The 23,730-nt window shown below is 42.0% G+C and overlaps 1 protein-coding gene across 1 annotated transcript; it reads left to right on the top strand.

The window, feature by feature from the left end:
• The first annotated feature begins 3,199 nt into the window (after positions 1-3,199).
• CENPS (centromere protein S) lies at positions 3,200-18,100 on the top strand. Its single transcript, XM_033922770.1, has 5 exons — positions 3,200-3,354; positions 8,634-8,757; positions 11,995-12,028; positions 16,245-16,311; positions 17,550-18,100. Exons 1-5 carry the CDS (start codon positions 3,343-3,345, stop codon positions 17,703-17,705), a joined length of 393 nt encoding a protein of 130 aa, XP_033778661.1. The 5' UTR covers positions 3,200-3,342; the 3' UTR covers positions 17,706-18,100.
• The last annotated feature ends 5,630 nt before the right edge of the window (positions 18,101-23,730 follow it).

Here is a 23,730-nt window from a genome sequence, read left to right on the forward strand (position 1 = left end):
CAGTGGAACATTCCTATAACAGAAGTGTGATGTTCAAAGCATCAGTATAGTAGAAATTATTTTTTTCCAAGATGACACATTTGTTGTAGGTGGAAAAGTGATACGAGGTCTGTTCAAAAAGTTCCAGGACTGATTTTATAAAAACGTATTAAACAATCTTACAACTTATTCCATTGGGTCCCCTTCAAAGTACTCTCCTTCCCACTTTTCCCAACATCATTTCCACTTCTGGAAACTGTCCTTAAACACATCATTGGGAATCACCCAAAAAAATTGCTTGTCAAATTTTGTTTTGTCTTTAATGATGTTGAATCGCTTTCCTTTCAGCGTGAATTTGTTTAGGAAACAAGAAGGCAGCGGGGGCCAAGTCAGGAGAATAAGGTGGCTGGGGAAGAACTGTCATTGCATTTTTGCGCAAAATTTGTGAATTTTGGTGCATTCAAAACACCTTCCATGACTTATTACATGTTCCCCCATAAGCCACTTTCAACATTTCATAAGTTTCTGTAGTGGTCTTAACCTCAATTTAAAACCAAACTTCACACTGTATTGCTGCTCATTGAGGTCACACATGATGAAAAATAGCTGATCACAAAAACGGCTGTAGCTTGGAGATGAAAACAGATAACAAACGGGGAAAAAAGGAGTTCAAGCTACTCAACGCCACTTAGAGCATCTCAAAAGAACTTCCTGTTGGTGCATAAATCAAACTGTCCTAGAACTTTTTGAACAGACCTCATATGTTCAATTGCTCACAGTTACTTCTATTAAAGCTGTTAAATGTAGTTTGCCTTTACTTTTGATTTACCCTCATATTTTGCTTCTTTGTTACACCAACAATACAATATGAACATCAAAAGAAAGAAGTGAATCCAAGACTATTCATAAATGTTTAAAAAGATGTAACAAGCTGAATTGCTGACCCTGACAATGTAGACAATAGTAATGGGGGTGAAAGACAGACTCCAAATGAAGAGGGGCCAAATAACCCACACCAAAAGGTCAATGCAACACCAAACAAACTGGGATTCAACATTACAGTATTGGGATAAACATACTTTGTTTGTTTTTTTAAATTGTAGGAACAAATCCTGATTGTAGTAACTACAGGAAAATTCTGAAACGCGATTGGTGGTCAAAGATGTAAAAGAGGACTTAACAGTAGAGAAGGACATGGGGACAAACTTTATCCCTTTCCTATCCCTACAACCACCACGGTAGTAAAGATTGTACAAAAGAAAAAAAGTGATGGGTTCAGTGGTAGACAAGCCTCGGTCTGGTTGTCCACATACTTCTGCATCATCCCAAGACTATGCACTTTGACACATTTCATTGGCCAACTGCAAGTTGACCTCACCTCAGCTACTGCGTGAGAAATCAGATCAGTGTCATGTCATATCAGCTCATCAATAGCTCGTTTCCAGTGAATGCAGTTTGGCTTGTGGGACTGCAAAGTACGCAATAAGCTACTGATGACCTGAAGTCCAAAGGCGCAACTGGATCACTTGGGTATGGTAGCACGCAAGCTGGACATGTGAAATGTGGGAAAAAGTGCTTTGCAGCGATGAAAGCACCTTTTGCCTGTCTGGTAACCAGGCCCACACCTACAGGAGGAGGTTTCCTGGAGAGGAGTTCAAGCCTGAGTGCCTTAACCTCACTACGAAGCATCCTTTGAAGGTCATGGTCTGGGGTTGCATGAGTGCCAGTGGTGTTGGATGTCTGCACATCAGCGATGGAATGGTCAACGGGACCAAATACATCACAATACTGCAGAAGCTCAGCAGCTGTTTCCAGGCCAGTTCCTGTTCCAAGATGACAACACACCTTGCTATTGCTCCAAACAGATGATCAACTGGAAGTGTTAGAAAAACACTGAGTCAATCGACTGGCCTGCCCAATCTCCAGATGTGAATCTGATCAAGAACTTGTGGCACAAGATGGCCTCAGCAATATCCAAGAGACGCACCCAATATCAAAATGTGAGTTGCTCGAGTCACTCATTGGTGCATGGAACCATGTTGTCACTCATGGTCATCTCATCAAACTGGTTCATTCAATACTGACACAGTGCAGATAGGTGATTAAGAAAAGAGGGCCAACCAAATACGGAGCCATCACTGACATACAAAAATCAGTGGGGTAGTAAGAGCGAGAGGTGCCTGGGACAGTGGTGCGCCCTTCTGCCTCCCCCCCCCCCGTGTGCACCGCTTCCCTTCCCTCCCTACCTCTGTAGCATTCCTAGCGTGAGCAGCAACCTTCAACTTGCTGTCGTGCCTGCGTGGGCCCTCCCTCTGATGTCATTTTCTAGGTGTGAGCCCAGGAAGTGATGTCAGAAGAAGAGCCGATGCAGGTTTGGGGTTGCTGCTCATGCTAGGAACATTACAAAGGTATGGGAGAAGTGAAGTGGTGTGCATGCACATGGGTGGGGAGATGGATGATAGGAGCCACACCTTTACCAAGACAGCATCTGGGGCTGACCACCCCCTCCCCTGTACTACACCCCTATACAAATGAATGAGAAGGATAGATGATGCTCATATGAACTTTTTTTTGGACAGTGAGATACACTTTTCTGTTTATACAGAAATATAATTAAAATGGCAATTTTAACAAACTCATGCCAAGCTAGAATAAAAAGTTGATTCTAATAGCCAATTATAGCCCTTATAATGTGGTACACAGTCAAATCTACTGGGACAAAAAAAATTAAATAAAAGGTCAGAAATTTGAAAAAAATTAAAAATTGACAAGTGGTTCCAGACTTTTGCACACCACTGTAGAACATGACTTGCTCAGAAAACACTAGGAAAGTATATTGAAAGCAGTTAAAAGGGAAAAAATTCCTTTTCAAAATCCAACAACAGTAAAATTAAGCTGTAGGACAGGTACAGAGGCCACAGGCAAGAGAGGGATTTTCAGCACACGTGAAATTCCATGCAAGCGTGTGCAATTGCACGAATCTAATAGACGCTTCGCACGCTCCTAAATGCCCTTTACTGGACACACGCAACATCTATGGCGAACGGGGGGTTCTCTCCTTATGGATTGCCAAGGCCGCGTCCTGCGCCCTTCCCCGCACAACCCTAGCACAGCGGCTCCGAGGCCTCAACGTCTCCAAATGCAGTGAGAGACAAGCCGGAGGAAGCCCAAGCTCCAGCAGCTGAGCCTCATTCTCAGTTTCCCCCCTTCCAAACTTGTCTTTGGAATCGTCTGCGTTTAGCTCCGCCCCCCTCTGACGCAACTTCCTCGTTCTAACAGGGCGGGGCGTGGCCGAGGGGGGGAAAGAATTGCGTTCGAGGGGCGTGGCCAGGAGAAGGAAGCCTGAGCGCGGGCGATTTTGAGATGACTTTAGAGGTAGGACGGGCGAGGGCGGCAAGTGCTGGACCGCGGAGGGGTGGGAGACGGGGATAGAGGCGCGGTGTGAAAGAGTGAGACTTGTCACGTACGTGGCGTTTGCATTGTGACTGGCTGTGTCTCGCGATCTGGTTTAAGAAGCCAGTGCTCTATAAAAAAAACACCCCGTGTAATGCAGCTGGTTGGGGCCTTCAGCGTTCAAATCATGCCTCAGATCTGCTGAGTCCTGGTCTCTCTTCTATGATTCTCTTTATGGAGTGTCACATTTTCATGATCACAAAAGTCATATCGAAATCAACAGGATCTAAAATATTAGTAAATAGGCAATGGGAAAAAGAAATAAGTCGTTAAACTGTTTGTTAGCCCACAATAATACTTGAAGGAGGAGTAGCCCTAATAAATCGGAACAACATTTACAAGAAAACTCTTAAGGCATGCAGGCGGACGTCCTGAAGTGAGCCTAAAATTAAACTACGAGCTTTGTTCTTGTCTATTGATAGGGGCACTTGCTGTCACCACACCATTATCCACAACAAACCTAGATAGCTGTGAAGAATCAAAGAAAATATACCTTGCTCCTTTAAAAGTGACCAAACATTTACATGGAAACCTTAATACAAAAGTAGCTCCCAGTTTTAAGATCTGGGGGGGTCTCAAAAGCAAAAACTGTTTCCTCCTTTTTTGTGTTTGCCTAGACACGTCTGGGTACATTCTAATTTTTTTGATTCAAAAAGAGTATATTTTAATGTTTAAAAAACATCTTCAAGAGCCAGTCTCTATCACAGTCAAGAGCTAATTGAATAAAAAGTGTAGCTAAACTAATCTGATCTATTCCTGATGACTAATTACATTACATTAGGGATTTCTATTCCGCCTTTATCTTGCGGTTCAAGGCGGATTATAAAAGAGTTATAGAAGGTGGATTACAAAAAGATATCTGGTCTATAATAAATTTGTTAAGTCCAATAAATCAATTGCTGATTCCTGTTGTTCTTCCAGTTTTCTTCTTTCCCATCGAAATATAGTAAATCTTTGAGTCCTGGTTTCTCTTAACGTCTTGTTTTGGAGGAGGCAGGTAGTGGCAGACCTTCAGCTTTATGGGTGATCAAGACCCTGCACTGGTATATGGAGGTTTGTTTAGAGATGCTGATGGCTGTACCAGTGCAGTGTACAAAATTGTGCCACTTAAGCAGATGACTGGCTTCTCTTGTGGTCAAGCCATCAAGTATGGTAGTGTTATAATAATCCTGGGTGCTGTCCTATGGGGGGGGGGGGGGGGCTTGTGCTCTGACCCAGAGATCCACTGCAAGACTTTCAAATTCAAAACTGAAATATTTGTAGTCATGCTGCTATATTTCTAGACTCTGAGTTTTCAAATTAGTATACTAATTAGCTATACACTTCTCCCTCTGTATTTGCGGTTTCGATTATTCATGGTTTTTAGCTTGCTGGCTTCTCCCCCCAAATTACATCAGCTTGCATAGAAAATCGCTGATTCCAGGCATTTAGAGAGAAAATCGCTGATTCCCAGCACTTTGTTCACCGTGGTTTGCCTCTCCTTCAGAAACAGGCCAGGTCTCCCACCATGTTATTCGCGGTTTCACCATATTCACGATTGTTTTTAATAGAAAACAGCAAATAACACATAAAATTATTTGTGATTTTTCAGTATTTGTGGTTCTGTTAATCCCTTATCACAGCGAATACGGAGGGAGAAGTGTAAACGTGCCAAGTCTGGGTGCTTGAGTTAAACCAGTTTGGAACAAGTTCCTTCAGTGTGACCAGGGTGCAGTAAATTTGTGTTTAGTGCCCCAAATGTTGTCAAAATTTAGCTTCTGTGAATAAACAATCAATTTTCCTCCAATTTTCTATCACATTTTGATTGACCCAGCCTTGTACTAACAAAAGACTTGTTATCCACGGATTACAACATTACAGTGACCCCTGATGTAGGCATTTTTATTCGCTGAAACACAGTACTGTGTCAGGTCCACAGTTAGGGTATGTCCTTTATTGGAATAAACAAGACTCTTTTACATCGGTGAACCTATTGGAGGGTTCATTGTCCGTTCCCATTGTTTTTTGTGTGCTTTTGTACCCGTGGGGTTTTTGTCCTGTTGGACTTTTGGTGTTTGTCTAGACACTAGAGTCCCGTGATTCAAGTATTACAGTCGGCCTCAAGAGATGGAGAAGGAATTCATGGTCTGATATGTAGTGACTTTCTTCCTTACTAGCTTTTACACCTTAGTGGCAGGCAGTGTTCCCTCTAAGCGGGCGGGTGTTGTGAGCAAACTTTTTTCACTGTGAGCTAAAAATATCGGGCGCCAGCAAGTTATGAGCCAAATAAATATGTTGTCAAAGTTGCTGATACATGAGGACGAGGTATTCAAAGGAATTTTAGGCCTACACGCTAAATTAAATAACGTTAAATAATATTTTTAAGAACACAGAAATTGTAGGGATGAAATGATATCTTAATAAATGTTTTACAACAAATGTAGTTATGTCTGTTACATCCATATGTGTAAACTGTAAATTAAAAACAGTCCAGAAGACAATACGTTTGATGCTTTCAATTTCTAGACCAGTGTTTTTCAACCTTTTTTGGGCAAAGGCACACTTGTTTCATGAAAAAAATCACGAGGCACACCACCATTAGAAAATGTTAAAAAATTTAACTCTCTGCCTATATTGACTATATATAAAGTAATTCTCTTGAATATGAATCAAATAAACACAAAGAAAGTATTTTATAATTACTTTATTATGAAATAAAAATTATAAAAATTATAAAATACTTTATTCAGTGCGAAACCTGGGCCTGTTTGGCTGAACACAAAGCTGATATTCTGGCTGGAATGGAAGAAAGACACACACGTAGCTCTTCGTCAACAGCTCTCAGTCTCTCTCTGTATAGCATACAAAAATAGACAAATATACCCTCCATCCTTTTTATTAAACCACAATAGCAGTTTTTAGCGCAGGGAGCTGCGCTGAATGCCCAGCACTGCTCTTGACGCTCATAGGCTCCCTGCGCTAAAAACCACTATTGCGGTTTAGTAAAAGGGGACCATATTGTAAAATATAGACAGCAGATATAAATTCAGAACTGTGCATAGTAAGTGAAGGGAAGTTTTCATCTCTGGGAATTTACCCAGTTAACTATTAAGTTATTTGGGCAAATTCCTTTGAAAACTGTGGTAATACTGCCTCCACTTTGCTAAATTTAAAATCAAATCATTTTTCCTACCTTGTCTGGTGATTTCTGGTTGCACTTTCTTCTTCTGACTGTGCATCCAATCTTTCTTCCCTTCTATCAGCCTGTATGCTTTCTCTCCTCCACACCTCATTCCCTCCCCCAACTTTTTCTTCCTCTCTCCCTGACCTTTCTTTCTTTTTTTCTGTTTCTCTTCTTTCCTTCTGTTTCCCTGCCTGCCCCCTTTCTTTCTTTCTCCCAGCCTCCTGTCCAGCAGTAACTCTCTTCCCTTCCTCCCCTCCCAGCAGCATCTCTCCGTCTCCCTCTCCAGTAGCAGCTGTCCCTTTTTTTTCCTTGCCCAGCAGCTTCCCAGATTCCTTTCCCTCCTCCCCTCCCAGAAGCATCTCTCCTTCTTCTCCCTCTCCAGTAGCAGCTGTCCCTTTTTTTATCTTGCCCAGCAGCTTCCCAGATTCCTTTCCCTCCTCCCCTCCCAGAAGCATCTCTCCTTCTTCTCCTTATCCAGTAGCAGCTGTCCCTTTTTTTCCTTGCCCAGCAGCTTCCCAGATTCCTTTCCCTCCTCCCCTCCCAGAAGCATCTCTCCTTCTTCTCCCTCTCCAGTAGCAGCTGTCCTTTTTTTTCCTGGCCCAGCAGCTTCCCAGATTCCTTTCCCTCCTCCCCTCCCAGATGCATCTCTCCTTCTCCTTCTCCCTCTCCAGTAACAGCTGTCCCTTTTTTTTCCTGGCCCAGCAGCTTCCCAGATTCCTTTCCCTCCTCCCCTCCCAGAAGCATCTCTCTTTCTCCCTTTCCAGTAGCAGCTGTCCCTTTTTTCCCCTGCCCAGCAGCTTCCCAGACTGATAGTGGTTTTCTACCCTCCCAGCAGCTCTTCTTACTTCCCAGCGCAGCGATTCACGAAGGCAGCCTCGGGTCCTTTGTTGTGTCGCGCCGCCTCTGAGGAAAGAGGAAGTTGCATCATCAGAGGCAGCCGCGACTCAGCAAAAGCCCCGAGGCTGCCTTCGTGAATCGCTGCGCTGGGAAGTAAAGGAGAGCTGCAGAGAGGGGAGAAAGCCACTGTCGGAGGCTCCCCAAGATCTCTCCGGCCCAGCGCACGCTTCCGATGCTGATCTTGCCGGTCCTGCGCGGACCGGCAGGAAGTTCAAATGAGTCAATCTTGCCGGTCCTGCGCTGTGACGAGAAACTTGTGCGCTGCGACCTAATATTTTGTACGCCAGCGCAGCTTAGCGGGAACACTGCGCCCGGGGGGGGGAAGGTGGGACAGAGTAGGGCTGTGCATGAGGGGAGGAGGGGAAGCAGGAGATGTGTGTGCCACGAGGAGAGTGAACACCATCATATATGTGCTTTGGTGTGGGGAGGGGGGAGTGTGAAACTGAGGGAACAGGGCAATTAGGAAGGGTGTATGCCTGGGGAGGGAGGTGGGAGAACTATGTCTGAGTGATGTAGACAGGTAAGGGCATAATGTATATGGAGGAGAAGGGGGTAAGGCTAAACTTAGATTAGGTGCAGGGATGGGGATAAAGCTAGGGGAGTGCAACACCAAGATATGAAAGAAAAATCTATGGTGTCTGGAGTGAATGTAAAGGGGTTTGAGAGAGGTTTACGGTATTTGTGCAGAGGATGTTGAAAATGATGGTGGGGGGGGTGGGGAGTAGTCTAAGAGATAGCTGTTCTGAGGTAAGTTCCTTAGGAATTATAAGAGAACTTTTGAGATGGAGATATGTGCCAGGAGGGGTTTGAGAGAATTCTAAGGGTATGTGTGCAGGATGTGGGCATTTGAGAATATGGGAATGGATGTTTCAGAATGAGGAAAAGCTGTTGGGATATGTGTGCCAAGAGGGTGTCTGAAAAGGAGAGGATGGAAAGAGAAATAAAGAAAGCTGGGGGGATTTCTGATACAGATGGGGCAGAGGTTGAACCTGTGGGAGGCCTTAACTTATGAACAGTAGTTTATACTGTTTGAGCAACACAGCCAGGAAAGCAGAGTAACTGTCGATAATGCCGTAAGAATGCACGGCATGACTTTATAAGTGATACTTCATTGGCATTGTATCTTTCCTTTCTATTGCAGAGACTGAAGGCTGCTGTTCATTACACTGCTGGCTGTTTGTGCCAGGAGGTTGCTGAAGATAAAGAAATTGAATTCAGCAAACAGACAATTGCAGCTATTTCAGACATTACTTTCAGCCAATGCGGTATGGATTTGTTACAAGGTCTACACTCTGTGTGTGTGTGTGTTAAATCTATCCTCAAAAATCACAGATGATGTTCTTCACGTATCGAAGACATGATTTCAGAAACACAATAATGAAAGCCCCTCATTGCTAACTTCTGTGAAGTTCATTTTGATTTTCAGCCCTGTTTGTTTCGCAACAAATTATGAAACAATTCAATCTCTTTTGAGCTAAAATAGCTTTTTTTGGTTTATTGTGCAGTATTTTTGCTTATCAAGGGAAATAGGGCTTTCCTGGAAGTTGGGGACGTGCTCATAACATTCAGAATCCGATGGCAAAAAAATGTATGTAATTGATGTTACGATATGGTGGATGCTTGCAAGCAAATCATATTAGCTGCTGTCGGATAATTAACATGGCGATTCGTATACAAAGTCTGATGGTTTCTTACAGCAGTAGAAAAATTCCTGCTCTAGTGTCACATTCTAAGCCAGGGGTGGGCAACTCCGGCCCTCGAGGGCTGGAATCCAGTCGGGTTTTCAGGATTTCCTCAATGAATATGCATTGAAAGTAGTGCATGCAAATAGATCTCATGCATAGTCATTGGGGAAATCCTGACAACCCGACTGGATTCCGGCACTCGAGAACCGGAGTTGCCCATCACTGTTCTAAGCAAAGGGACAGAGAGTATCAGAAGAAGTAGGAAATATTTTTATATTGAAGTTGCCATAAGCACCTTTTTATCTTAAGTGTGAGAAGGGAACAAAATGCAGAGGAAGAAAATAATGTGACAGGGATAAGGTGAATGGACCATATATAAAGGGAGAAAAAACAAAGAAACAGACAGCTCCTCAGTTCAGTTAGGGGTTAAGGGCCATGAATTTGATATACCATCTTTTTGTGGGTACAATCATACGAACATAAGAATAGTCTTACTGGGTCAGACCAATGGCCCATCAAGCCCAGTAACCTGTTCTCTCGGTGGCTAAACCCCAAGGAGTAGCAACATTCCAGAGCTGAGATTGTGATGTCATAATGCCTCATTCCACAGTGCCTCATAGCCAACCTCATCAGTGATGTTACAATGGCTTAATTGTCCTATACTTGGCACACATAAGAGCATAAGAACAGCCATACTGGGTCAGACCAATGGTCCATCAAGCCCAGTAGCCCGTTCCCACGGTGGCCAATCCAGGTCACTAGTATCTGGCCAAAACCCAAGGTGTAGCAATATTCCATGCTACCGATACCTTCACCAGTCCCCCCCTTTTTCCCACTCTCTACTTCCCTTGTCTAGCTCGATCAAAGCTGCAAGGTCTGTTAAATTGTTGTAAATCTTCCCTTCATTGCACACTGTTGTAAATTGCTGTAATTTCATTGCTGACTGTTGTAAATTGTTGTAATTTACTGTAAATTTGCTTGTAATTTGTTGTAAATCTGCTTGTCAATGCAGGTCAATTGCTAATTGATGTAAACCGCCTAGAACTCACTGGGTATGGCGGTATATAAGAATAAAGTTGTTATTATTATTATTATTATTAAGAGCGAGCAGTGGCTTCCCCCGTGTCTTTCTCAATATGGACTTTCCTCCAGGAATCTAGTTTGTAACTGAGACAATGGAGGGTTAAGTGACTTGCCCAGGTTTACAAGGCGTAGCAGTGGGAATTAAGTCCTATTCTCCAGGTTCTCAGGTTCCCTCTCCTATCTCCCTTTTTCTCCTCCATCTTTCTCCATCCTCTTCTCCCTTTTCGCCCACCAGTCCAAACCGGCCTTCCTTATTCTTCCCCTTTGCTAGCCCTAATTTTCTTGCTCTTCTGTACTCTTCTCCCCATTCCCAAGATGCCTTCTCCTTCATCCCACATCCCAACATGCTGATTCCCCCATCAAACTGCATTGCATCTATATGGGGAAACCTTCCAAACTTCACATATAGTTATAAATCTCTGAGTACATTATTTGTGGACTTTGCATTAGTTTTCAGAGAGAATGCTTTCCCTTCAAAAATTGCCCAGGAGAGAAAAAGTACTCGAGAGTTTTTGTGCTGCCTTTTTTTTTTCTGATACTTTTACCAGAAATGGCAACACAGAGTTTTGAAAATGCAAAACTAAACCCATTGTCCTACATCAACTTGGAGGTAGATTCTATCATAAGAGCTAGAAATATATGCATCGTTCCTAAATCTGCTACAGGAGAAGTATAGGCGTCTATGCCACTGGAAATACTGCTCAATGAAATCAAATGAAGTTGCAACTGCGTTCTTAAGTACGTGTTGTACTTAGGTCGGGCTTCTGTAACTCGGGGACTGCATGCATGTATGTGTGTGTGTATATTTACACACACTTCTCCCTTCATATTCACGGTTTCAGCATTCGCGGTATCGGTTATTCACGGGTTTTTAGCTTGCTGGTTCCTCCCCCCAAATTACATCAGCTTGCATAGAGAAATCACTGATTCCCAGCACTTTCTTCACCATGTTTTGCCTCTCCTTCAGGAACAGTCCATGTCTCCCACCATGTTATTCGCGGTTTCACCATATTCACAATGGTTTTTAATAGAAAACAGCGAATAACATATGAAAAAGTTATTTACGGTTTTTCTGTATTTGCGGTTCTGTTAATCCCCTATCACAGCGAATACGGAGGGAGAAGTGTATAAGAATAATTTTATATATTTAAGAATGGGAATGTATTTTGACAAATAAAAATGTAATCAATCTTCAAATGAGGTTTTCAATGTAAGGGAGTTAAGGAAGGGAGTATCGTGAGGATGAGAGAAGGAGGGAGACCCCTATTCCAGGTTCCTATTTTTGCACATTGAGAAGTAAAGGTGCTGCCTCTGCAATGATTGAGTATTGATCTAATTCCCTGGTACAAGGGCTGGGTTGCATCAACCTAAGATTCTGCTGCTGAGGACTGTCCTCTGGATGGAAAGGGGGGAAAAGGCATTTCTGCTGCTTCTTCATACATTGGTGCTGTATCTGTCTCCATAGTTGGACACTTCTCTTTTTGAAAAGGTTTTCTGCCCATTTGGAACAGACTGTGGTGTGCATTACTTTAAACACAAAATAGATGCTTTCAAAGTGAATATAGTACAATGTTTTAATATACCATTTTTACAATGATTTTCAATAATAAAGGTGAATCAGAAAAATATCTACTTAGAAATCAGTATTGGGTTTATTCCCATATAGAAGCCTTTCCTGTTTTCATATATCTGAGGAGCATTACCATAATGTGTGTGTGTTTCTTTTTTTCCTAGAGATTTTTGCAAAAGACCTCGAAATGTTTGCAAGGTGAGTGTGTCCACTGCACACCTTGGCAGCTCGTCACACCGCAAGAGCCACATCCTTCTCAGCGTTTCCTGAGATGGTAGCTTTTGTGTGCCGAGATGCTTTTTCACCTCTTTGGTTTAAGTTGGATTTCACGTGCCCCAACACTCTTCCCATTTGACTGGTGAGACTAATAGCCGTTTATGTTCTGTGATGAGAGCAGTTTTTCAAGAACTATTGTGGTAGCATCCCAGCAGAGTTCTAGGTCACTCTTTTGCCTCTTACTTTCAGTCTGAGTCAGCATCATAAAGAAACAAAACATGGAGTGAAAGAGGAAAAAAAAATCATCCATTGCCTATTTCTGCCCGAAGAAATGAGTATGTTTATTGTGTTGTTTAATATAATTCTATGCAGATGGGAGGATAAGAGCTGAAATAATGGTTGTGCAAAGCTCTCATTTGCCTGACTTGTTCCAAGCAAATAGGGGAATGAAGGAGGATATAAGTAGGTGGTTTCTTTCAGCCCTAAAATGCGCACCGCAGGTGGCTCACGCTTGCCGGTTTACTTGTAATGACAGGTGACTGCCATTGTCTCTAAGGCTGAGAGCTACATTTAAGAAGCACTTTGTTAAATGACTAATACCACTCCATAGCTTTTGAATCCTTTTTTGTTTAGGAAAAGACCTGGCCCTCAGCCACATTATTACTCCCAGCCAAAAATGTATTCTATTTGAAAAGACTCTTCTTTGAATAGTATGTAGAATAGATGTGTATCTGCATATGACTGCTGGGAAGTACATAATATATCTCTAATTTTACCAACCATTTGATGTTGCAGAGAGAAGGGTCACAGATCTACACTTTTATTCTGCTGTATTTGACATGAACAAAACACTGAAGGGCAATTTCAAGTTTTCTTTATTTTTGATATACTGTTTATGATACAGATATCTAAACGGTTTACAATAATATGTAGTAGAAGTTAAAAAAAGAATAAAAACTTAGCTAAGCTAAAAAAAAGGGGAAACATTTACACATGAACGTACATGATACATTAGGAAAAAATGGGAAGGAAAAGGTAACAATTTCTTGATGCATGTCATTTTTCAGGTCTAGGTCAATTTGTCGCGGCCGTTTCATGGCAGCCAGTTCAGCACTGCTGTTTCAGCATGATGAATTGGCCATGATGAATTCAATTCAGCGTGTTGGGGATGATGCTCCTCCCCCCCCAAAAAAATTATACCACCCTCCCCCCCCCCCCGAATTAGCAGCAGGTCAAGAGCACCAGGACACAGGGCAAGGGGGAAATCAGGCGGTGGTGAGCAGCAGGCCTCAGGATGAGGCCAGGAAATGCGCATGCGTGCAGTGGGGACTGCCGCTGCTCTTCAGCTGTGTTGCAGATAGGGCCTTGGGAGGAGAAGCTGCCATCAAGAGCTGCGCTTCACAACAAGCAGTCAGTGGTGGCCGGCAGGGAAGCCCAGATGTAGCTTTTAGCTGCTCGTTTCAGAAGCCCAACCTCCCTGTAATGGGACGATTCATTGTGGCCATTTCATCTTGGCCACGATTAAACGTTCTACAACGAATCGTCCCATTCCGTCATTGTTGTTTGACTCTTTGTTTTTATTTAAAAAAATGTTATTTTGTACTTTGCTTAGAAACACGTGATAAGCGATCAAATCAAATTTTAATAAAACTTGAAACTTGATTGTTCTGTCTTTTGTTCACCTATACACAACTATGGTTGTCAGTTGGCTTCAGATCCTTTGACTCTGGGTAAGTCGCTTAGGGCTCCTTTTACAAAGCTGCAGTAGCTACTCCCCTGTGACAAATGCACCAAAGCCCATTCAATTCTTATGGGCTTCGGTGCATTTGCTGTGAGAGAATTGCTACCACGGCTTTTTAAAAGGGGCCCTTAGCCCTCCACTGCCCCAGGTATTGTAGTTAGACTGTGAGCCCACCAGGACAGATAGGGAAACACTTATAGTACCTGATCACTAATTGCTGTAAACTGCTTAGAAATATAAACGGTATACAAATCACATTCAAATTCACACAGTCCAGTCCTGAGTTTACCACTTTTTGTGCATGGACTTGCAGTCTTGTTTTAATTAGGGAATTTAGCACCCCCCTCCCCCTTTACGAAGCTGCGTTAGGCTTTTTTATTGCCGGCTATGGTGGTATTCGCTCAGACGCTCATATGATTTGCATGCTATTTGTGCTGAGCATCACCCGATAAAAAATAAATCATTACCAACCCGGTATTTATTACCGTGTTGTCAGAGCTTTGAGAATCGGGGCCTCAGGCTTTCCTTTGGTGGTTGAGAAGCCTAGCGATTTACTTTGTAGATTCTGAAATCCCTGTAGTTTCACTGCAAGGCCTCTTCTCTAAGATATCACAAGAAGGTAGTCAGGTAAGCTTAGAATAATTAATGTGTTCTCTACTGTAGCAACTTGTCATTATAGCATTATAGCTTGTAAGAGTTCTTTCTCTGTGGCAGGTCCAGTCTGTGGATCTGCTTCTGATGAGAGAACAACTGTAGGTGCAATATACCACTTTTAAAGCTTCATGAGTTGCATTTAATGTAATGTTTCAGTTGGTAGTAAGCATGTGAATTTAATTTAAACTTAAGACAGGAAATTGAAGAGAGCCATCACATGGATGGATAGAATTGTCTCTACACAATATGGAATAAATTATTTAAAATACATATCTCCTTTTCTCTGAGTTGCCACACATACGGCCTCTTTTACAAAGCCGCGCCGCAATAGCCCCAAAGCCCTTTAAATCTCTATGGGCTTCGGGGCCGTTAGCACAGCACAGCCGCTAGCATGGCTTTGTAAAAGAAGCCGATAGTGATAAACTAATAGATTGGCCTTGCCCTTATTATTTTATTCAAAAAATTTATAATGTGCTCAATCTACAATTCTCAGTGTCACAAAAACATACATAACAGAGCAAAATATTAGAAATAAGTTTAATAATAAGCCATAGCCAACATCACATATTAGCCAAATTTTCGTCAAAGGCATGTTGGAATAAAACAGTCTTCAAGTTCCTCATTGATCTTAAAGAGGAGTGCAGTGTACTCCAAAACTTTTGTCCAGCAACACTAATTTATCTAAGATTGATTAGTATAGTCTTGATTATTTAGTCTTAAGGTGCCATCTATTGGATGCAAATTTAAATTGCAGATATTTGTATAAACTGTTATCTGGAAAAGTTACAATACTTATGGCATATTTTACAATGGTTTTGTTTACACCAGTGTCTCTCAAACTTTTTTAGCTCCAGCACACTAAACAGGAAATATTTTGTGGCACATTATAATTGAAATTAATGAGCGCCCGGATAGCTCAGTCGGTAGAGCATCAGACTTTTAATAATTGAAATTATAAAATTGCAAAACCAAGAAAAAATTAAATTTCAGAGTTAAAGTTCTTTAAGCTGTGTATGGGTAATTGTAACAATGGTGCAACTAAAGTAGATAGAATAGAATGGATAGTCAGTGCAATAGATCTGCTTGTTTTTGAGTGCAAATTAACTCAAAACATGGCTCGATAGTCGACAAACAAACACGCGTTTCATCATCCACCATCTGCAGTCGTTCTCTTTTTATCAATTTAATTTCTGCCAGAGCTGAAAATCCGAGTCCAAGTTTGTAAAGATAAGATCCAAATGGTAACAAAGCCTCGATTGCTTTGTTGCTCGTTAGGATAACTACTGCATAAAAATGAAAACTAAAATTAGTTTTCAAGGACCAATCAAGTCTGGGCGGTTGTATCCTTAACGCTCATAACACTGACCGACTCTTGCATACATGACATTCATGCCATCTATTCTAGTATATACTTATGAAGGGAATTTTAAAAAATTAAGTAAAATTCTGGAATCTTTCATGGCACACCGCTATGCCATGGCACACAGTTTGAGAGACACTGGTTGACACCTTCTCACCTGTGCCAGTCTGTACTTGGGAAGTGAGAGACAGATCCCAGCTATCATTCCATGGGGAACAACTGTAGTCCACGGTACAGCAAAATCCTAATTGCACAACAGCAAAATCTAGTGACCAGACGTGGGGCCCCTGATTACAGGGTTCCAGTGAAAGCTCTGATGCATGATTCCTAGCCAAAGGACTGTCATTGCAGTGACTGGGTAATGGTTTGGAAAGGGCTGTAAAACCGCAGAATTACATTTCCGGAATCTGCTATGTATTACCCTGTTTTTCTTCTATCCTCAGACATGCAAAGCGGAGCACAATTAATACAGAGGATGTAAAGCTTTTAGCCCGAAGAAGTCAGTCTCTGGTAAGAGAAATTCTTCACATCGATATCAAGATTCCCTCTTTACCAAATCACATTTGGCTCCTCCAGCCCCTAATATTTGAATTCTTCTCTGTAGTCAAGAGCTGATTTGTGTCTAGGCTTTACAAGGATGAGGGAGAGATGGTTTTGGTGCTCTGTTCCTGTCTTCTCTATTAGGGTATTTGCACTCCTTATAAAGTGTTTTTATCCCAGGACAAGCAGGCAGCATATTCTTAACGTATGGGTGACGTCACCGACGGAGCCCCGGTACGGACCTTTTTAACTAGAAAGTTCTAGTTGGCCGCACCGCGCATGCGCGGGTGCCTTCCCGCCCGACGGAGGAGTGCGTGGTCTCCAGTTTTGTTTTTTTTTAAATCATTTAGTTCATGGGGGTGGGGGTGGGGCGGTTATCATTTAGTTCAGAAACCACCTCTCTGGCTTTCACTTCGTTACTCCTGCAAGAAAGTGAAGATATGCTTCTTTCTGTACATCTTGGAAATCCCTCAGGAATCTCTTTCATTCCTACACACTTTCTTGTTTAACAATTTTCTTTGGCTATGCTTTGCCTCTATCATTTTATCAAGTAAAAGGATTTAAATATCGATATGTCAAAAGAAAAGGAACCTTATTTCTTGCAGCTCTGGGTTTGTTTGTTTTTTAGTTTGGAGTTGGATTTTTTTTTATTTAATTACTTTCCAAATCTGTGCTCAAAGCAAATTGTATTCAGGTGCAGTTGGTATTCTCCTGCCTAAGAACATACAGTTCCATTTCATACAAGGATGCTGGAGGATGACATGGACTGGCCATAGGAGAGGTTTTGTCTGGACATGCTGTATACCTGAACCTTTTCAATACTAGTATATCCAGTGCTTCCCATGCTAACATATACTATAAACACTGACACTACCAGTATACATTCTGAAGACATCTGCTTGTGCTTTACAGTGATCCCATTGATTTTGTTCCTAGGATTGAATTTTGGCTTGGACTCTTGCTGCATGGGCTGGCTGAATTAGTATTTTTAAATCTGACTCAGCCAAGTATAGAAATACCTGCCCTCTCGCCTTCATAGCAGCCCTGTGCAATTGGTTCTTAGCTGTTGATGGATTTATACTATTAGCCATTCTTGATGATTACCTGATGAAAACAGCAGAGAGAAATTATACATGGAAAAGAATAATTATGGTGTAAAAACCTCATGGGGCACTTGCCATACTGAAATTGTTTTCTTTTCTTTTAAGCTAAAGTATATCACCCAAAAAAGTGAGGAACTTGCATCCAGTAACCAAAAGCAGAAAGAGAAGAAGAAAAAGAAAAATGAGGGGGAATCAAAGGGAAGAAGCTCTGAAGCACAGGTGCAACCCATGATGGCAGACAGCGAGGAACTAGATACATGAGCTTATCAAAACAGGACCACCTTTCCTTCCTTTCTCCTCTGTGCAGAACAGTAAGACTTTGATAAATCATCTTTTAATCCCACCATGCTGCCACACTTGTTTTCATGATTGTCTCACCTAGATGGCATCCTATTTTAATATTGAATATATGATGGGAATGGAGAGTGAAAACTGACCCTTACTAGCACCACCCCCCTTGAAAACCACTAAAGAGTTCCCTAACATTCTTATAGGTCATTGACAGATGTAGGATTTGAACAGGGAGAGATATATGGCTTGCACTAATAGGGAGCTTCCATAAATTATTTGTGTACAAAGATGACAGTAGCTGCTGTGTTAACCATAATGTAAAAAGTTCATCTGTCTGAATAAAATCTTTTTTTTTTCCCTGCTAATTTTTTGGGTCATGGCTTGCTACAGTTAGAGCTGCCAAAAGGTTATTGCAGCTGTGGCTAAACTAAACTAAACCTTAGGTTTATATACTGCATCTTCTCTATAAAGATAGAGCTCAGCACGGTTTACAGAAAATTAAAAAGAATACGATAGGGATAATATAGAGGGAAGCGAAGATCATAATTTTGAAAAAAGCCAAGTTTTCTGATGTTTTCGGAATAATTGGAGAGAGCCCAGATCACGCAACTGGACAGGAAAATTATTCCAGAGCTCAGTAATTTTGAAAAGAAGAGACTTCGCTAATTTTCCAGTATAGATGACACCTTTCAGCGTAGGAAAGGATAATTTAAGTTTTTGAGTAGGTCTGGTAATCTCAGATCTTGTAGAATTCCAAAATAGAGGAAGGCAGGAAGGAAAGATGCCATGCAAGATCTCAAATGTAAAGTAGGCACATTTGAAATAGATTAGAAATAATTGGCAGCAAAAGCGGAGAAACATGATCAAATTTACTTTTTGCAAAGATCAGCCGAGCCGCAGTATTCTGGATCAACTGAAGTCTTTGAAGATTTTTCTTAGTCAGGCTTAAGAAGACCTCGTTGTAACCTCCAACCTCAAAAAGAATGATTGATTGTACAAGAACAGAAAAATGTTGTTGATGGAAGCAGGATCTCACTTTCCCCAACATATGGAGACTAAAAAAATATTTTTTCACCAGAGAATTAAGATGGTCATTGAAAGAAAGTGTTGAATCTATAATGACACCCAGAACTTTACTTGAAAATTCAATTGGTAGTGAAGATCCTGAAGGCAGTAGAATAAACAAAGGTAGCTGATCTAAATTTGGGCCTAGCCAGAGTAATTTTGCTTTAGACTCATTCAACTTAATTTGTACAGTAAGGGCCCACAACTGAAGTTTCGTTATACATTCTATTTTATTCCCAGCGAGGTTAGTGAGGTTCAAATCTGTCTCTGGGATTCAGTGTGTCTGTTGGGTTAGTTTCTATCATTGGTCCCAAATTTTGTTCAATCGTTGCAGAAAGATCTGAAGTAAATGCACAAAAGAGCCCTTGCTGAGGTCAGTTGGATTTAACTAATAATTGTGGATATCATTCCCTCCCCCGAGCTTAGAAACAAGAAAGGCCTGTTACTTGCACTTTCAGAGAACCTACTGACAGCCCCTTCTGAAGACCATTTTGTACAAAGTCTATGACAACTGATTTTGGAACTCGCCAGAGCTCTACATCCTTCACTGCACACCAGCGCTGAAAGGACTTCCACGCCTTTAACATAGGCTGCCACCGTGGACAGCTTCTTAGCTCTGAGTAACATGATAATGACCACATCTGAATAACCCTTGCTTGTCAGAGCTGCCCGCTCAAGAGCCATGCCATAAACCCAAAGTGTTCCAGATTCTTGATAAGAACCGGTCCCTGAGTGAGATCTATTTGGACCAGAAGTCTGGGCCTTCATCCCTCAGAAGACAGACTAGGTCCAATCGGGTGCTACTAGGACTACCAAGCCAGGATGAATCGCAAACCCGTGAATGATTCAACCAAGCATGGGTCACGAGGGAAACATGTGCAAGAGCTCATTCTCCAGCCACAGTTGGATTAACATATACAATCCCTCACTTTCGAGCTTGAATCTTTAGTTGTAAAAACAAGGCATTTTGGTGTTCACCGTCGAAGCCATCAAATTCATCTGTGGAGGCCCCCATCACCAAACTATGGCGTCTAACGCCTGAGGAGACAGTGACCATTCCCCCAGGTCAAAAGTCTGCCGACTGAGAAAGTCAGACTACACATTTTCCACTCCTACAACGTGTGTGGCTGAGAGAGGCCTGCAAGTGAGTTGCAGCCCACCAGAAGAGGAGTTGAGCTTCTAGACACAATGGGGCACTTCTGGTGCCTCATTGCCTGTTGACATATGCTACTTATGTCACATTGTTTAAGAAGACTCTGACTACCTTGCCTTTCAGACTCCTCAAGTGCCTGAAGTGCTAGACGAATGGCTCTCAGTTCCAGGTGATTTATGGACCACTACTGTTGGGTGTCCATTGCAGTGACCCCTCTAACCATAAAGGTTGGCATCGGTTGTTAGTATCTCCCAGGAACAGATGTGGAAAGGGCAGGCTGTTCTTTGCTGTAGGTAGCCAGAGAAGTGGCTGTTGTAGCAAGCCTGATTGAGGGGACCAGTGAGAGAGAAGAGAGCCTTGGAGAGATCTGTGTGCTCTGGCCCAAGGAACCACCTCTATAGTCACTGCCATCGACCCCAGGACCTACAGATAAGCTCCAAAATCTGCTTCTGGAGCTTCAGTTTGCATGGCTCTGGAAGAAACACTTGGCCCAAGGTTATGTCGAACAAGAATCCCAGGTTCACCTGGTGCTGAGTCAGTTCTAGCTGACTATCCAAGCCCATGTCCTAGAGGAGTTCCACCACTCTCAAAACCACCAGCTCGCCTTCCTCCTCAGTTGGAGCTCTGATGAGGCAATTGTCCAAATGTGGGTGCACCTAAATCCTAGTGTTGTGGAGGTGCACCGCTATCACATTGGTAAAGGTGCGTGGTATCGCAGCCAGGCCAAAGGGGAGCACTGAGAACTGAAAATGCTGCTCCAGCACATGAAATCACAAGTACCTCCTGTGGGCCGGAAAAATGGAAATGTGAAGATATAACTCCATCAGATCGAGGGAGGTGAAAAATTCCCCTGTCACCAATGCCGCTATGACAGTCCAAACGGTGTCCATGTACAAGTGCGGTATCTTCAGAGCTTATTACAGTATTCACATACACAGGTCCTAAGTAAAAATAATAGTAGTACATCTTTACAGATAGTCATGTGTCTGGTGATGTTTAAAAAAAATAGATGTGTATCTAATTCACACACAGGAAGTAAATCATATGAAGCCAAAACCAGTTTTGGTAAAATGGGAAAAATAAACATGTACCCTAAATGTAATACTTTTGAGGAGAAAATTTTTAGACAATTTCCCACCAGGCAAGCCCAAAGTTACTTTGTATACACTATCAAGGGGGACAGTATATGTATACACTTTCCCTTATGAAAACTGTCATGGGGACAAAGCACTTGAAGATTTTGGCATCATTTTCAAATTCCAATCTTTGTAAATTGTCTCCACCTTCCACCCTTCTAAACATTCCCCTGGAAAACATCTAATGTGGAGAACCCCAGGCTTTTTTGTATGTGTGTTAAAGGTGGACACGTTCAGACAATTCTTTTATCTAGGTAAATATAATCACAAATATATTGAGTTAATCCAATTAAAAATCTTATATCCCATTTAAGAAAAGCTGGAGAGGATGTGAGGAAGTAGGTTTGTTTATCCATATGTGATGGGCATATGTTAAAATACAAATACTGGAGGGGGGGGCAAATAAAAGTTGGGATTAGATTGGGGGGGGGGTATGGTTGAGGATGTAGTAAAAGGAAGGGAGTTCAAATATGGATCTGTTTATCTGCAACCAGAATGGAAATAGCAAGTAAATGGAAAGAGGTAGAAGCATTCTCTATTGAGGTATAGAGGCAATGGGGAAGAAATGTTCTTGGTTTTTAGCTATAAAATTACATTACATTAGTGACTTCTATTCCGCCAGTACCTTGCAGTTCTAGGCGGATTACAAAAGAAGATAACTGGACATTTCCAGACTTGAAGGGAAATTTACAAGAGTGGTTGAGACTTTGAAGGGAAATTTACAAGAGTGGGGATAGACATGGAGTTATGATTTCTTGATAAATTTTTTGAATAACAGGGTTTTGATTTCTTTTCAAAATGATTTGAAGTCGGTCGTTGTTGTCAGCATGTTTGAGATGGGGTGATCAAGTTTAGCTGCTTGCGTTGCTAGTAGGTTGTCATACAACTTCTTGCGCTGTGTACCTTTAAATGGGTTCGAGTTCTCCTTTGTCTGGTTGTTTTGTTCCAGTTTAGGCGATTGTTTAGATATGTGAGGGCAGTGCCATTCATTACTTTGAATAATAGACAGTAGAATTTGAATAGTATTCGCGCTTGTATAGGTAGCCAGTGTGAATCTAGGTATGCGATGGTGATGTGGTCATATTTGCTTAGTGAATAGATCAGTCTGAGGGCTGTGTTTTGTACTGTCTGTAATTGTTTTTTCAAAGTGGCAGATGAATTTTAACATAAATAAATGCAAGGTGATGCATCTAGGAAAAAAAAATAAAGAACAAGAGTATAGAATGTTTGGAGTAACATTAGCAAAATGCGAACAGGAAAGGGATTTGGGGGTACTGATTAACAGAAACCCGAAGCCATCGGCGCAATGTGCGGCGGCGGCGAAGAGAGCAAACAGGATGTTGGGCATGATTAAGAACGGGATCACGAGTAGATCGGAAGAAGTCATAATGCCACTTTACAGAGCAATGGTCAGACCACACTTGGAATACTGTGTCCAACATTGGTCTCCTTACCTCAAGGATATAACTATGTTGGAGAAGGTGCAAAGGCGAGCCACGAAACTAGTCAAAGGAATGGAAAATTTGAGCTATGAGGAACGCCTCAGGAAACTGGGACTGTTCACACTCGAGTGGAGAAGACTGAGAGGCGATTTGATAGAGACTTTTAAAATACTAAAAGGATTGGATGAAATAGACCAAGAACCAGAATTACTAAAATTTTCAGATGTGGTCACAGCCTGAAACTGGGTGGCAGCAGGTTCAGGACGAATGCCAGGAAGTTCTGTTTCTCACAACGAGTGGTGGGCGCCTGGAATTCTCTACCAGAAGATGTTGTGGCGGAGACAACTCTTCGGGGTTTCAAGCACAAGTTGGATATATACCTTCTTGCAAATCATATTGAGGGATACGGTAATTTCAGGTTTTCATAATAGAGAACCTAAATGGGCCGCCGAGTGAGCGGAGCTCCGGATTTGATGGACCTCGGTCTGATCCGGTGAAGGCATTTCTTATGTTCTGTTTGCGGGGCAGGGCAGGTAGAGGATGTTGCAGCAGTCCAATAGTCCTAGGACTAGGGCTTGGACTATGAGCCTTTAATGCTCTTTGTTGAAGAATTTTCTTATTTTTCACAGGTTGCACATGATTATAAAGGCTTTCTGGGTGGTCTTGTTGATTTGGACTGATGGAGAAATTCAAACATGAATGACTTCCTCTGTTGAAATAAATTGACAAGATCAGTGAATGGTGTTGGACATGTTAGACTTTTAATAAACAAAAAAAAATGAGAAAAACAGTCTTACACCCCTGCATGAGCTGCTGGGATATTTTGTGGAAGTATAAAGCATATAGGCAGAGAGAATTTTTACTGCTGGCATCCTACCTTTCCCTTTACGCCCCCATTCAGGCATATTAAATCCACCCCCAGAGCATATTTTCCCTTTAAAGATTGAATTTAGGCAGAAGGCTTCTGATTTACTGCAAGAAGAATGACAAGGAAATAGATTTTTCAAGGAAAAGAATGCATATAAATGAGCTGGCACTAGGTTCTGGTAAATTAAGGCAGTGCTAATTAAGGGGTTAAATGCAAAGTGCACAGTTTGACTTCTTAATTGTTCCCCGCTTAGTGCGTCACTCTTTGGACTAGAGGGGTAGAAATGGAGGGGGGAGGGCGCTTCTAGCAAATGTATATATTACAGAGAGCA

This window comes from Geotrypetes seraphini, chromosome 15, assembly GCF_902459505.1.
Source record: "Geotrypetes seraphini chromosome 15, aGeoSer1.1, whole genome shotgun sequence".
Classification (NCBI taxonomy): domain Eukaryota; kingdom Metazoa; phylum Chordata; class Amphibia; order Gymnophiona; family Dermophiidae; genus Geotrypetes; species Geotrypetes seraphini.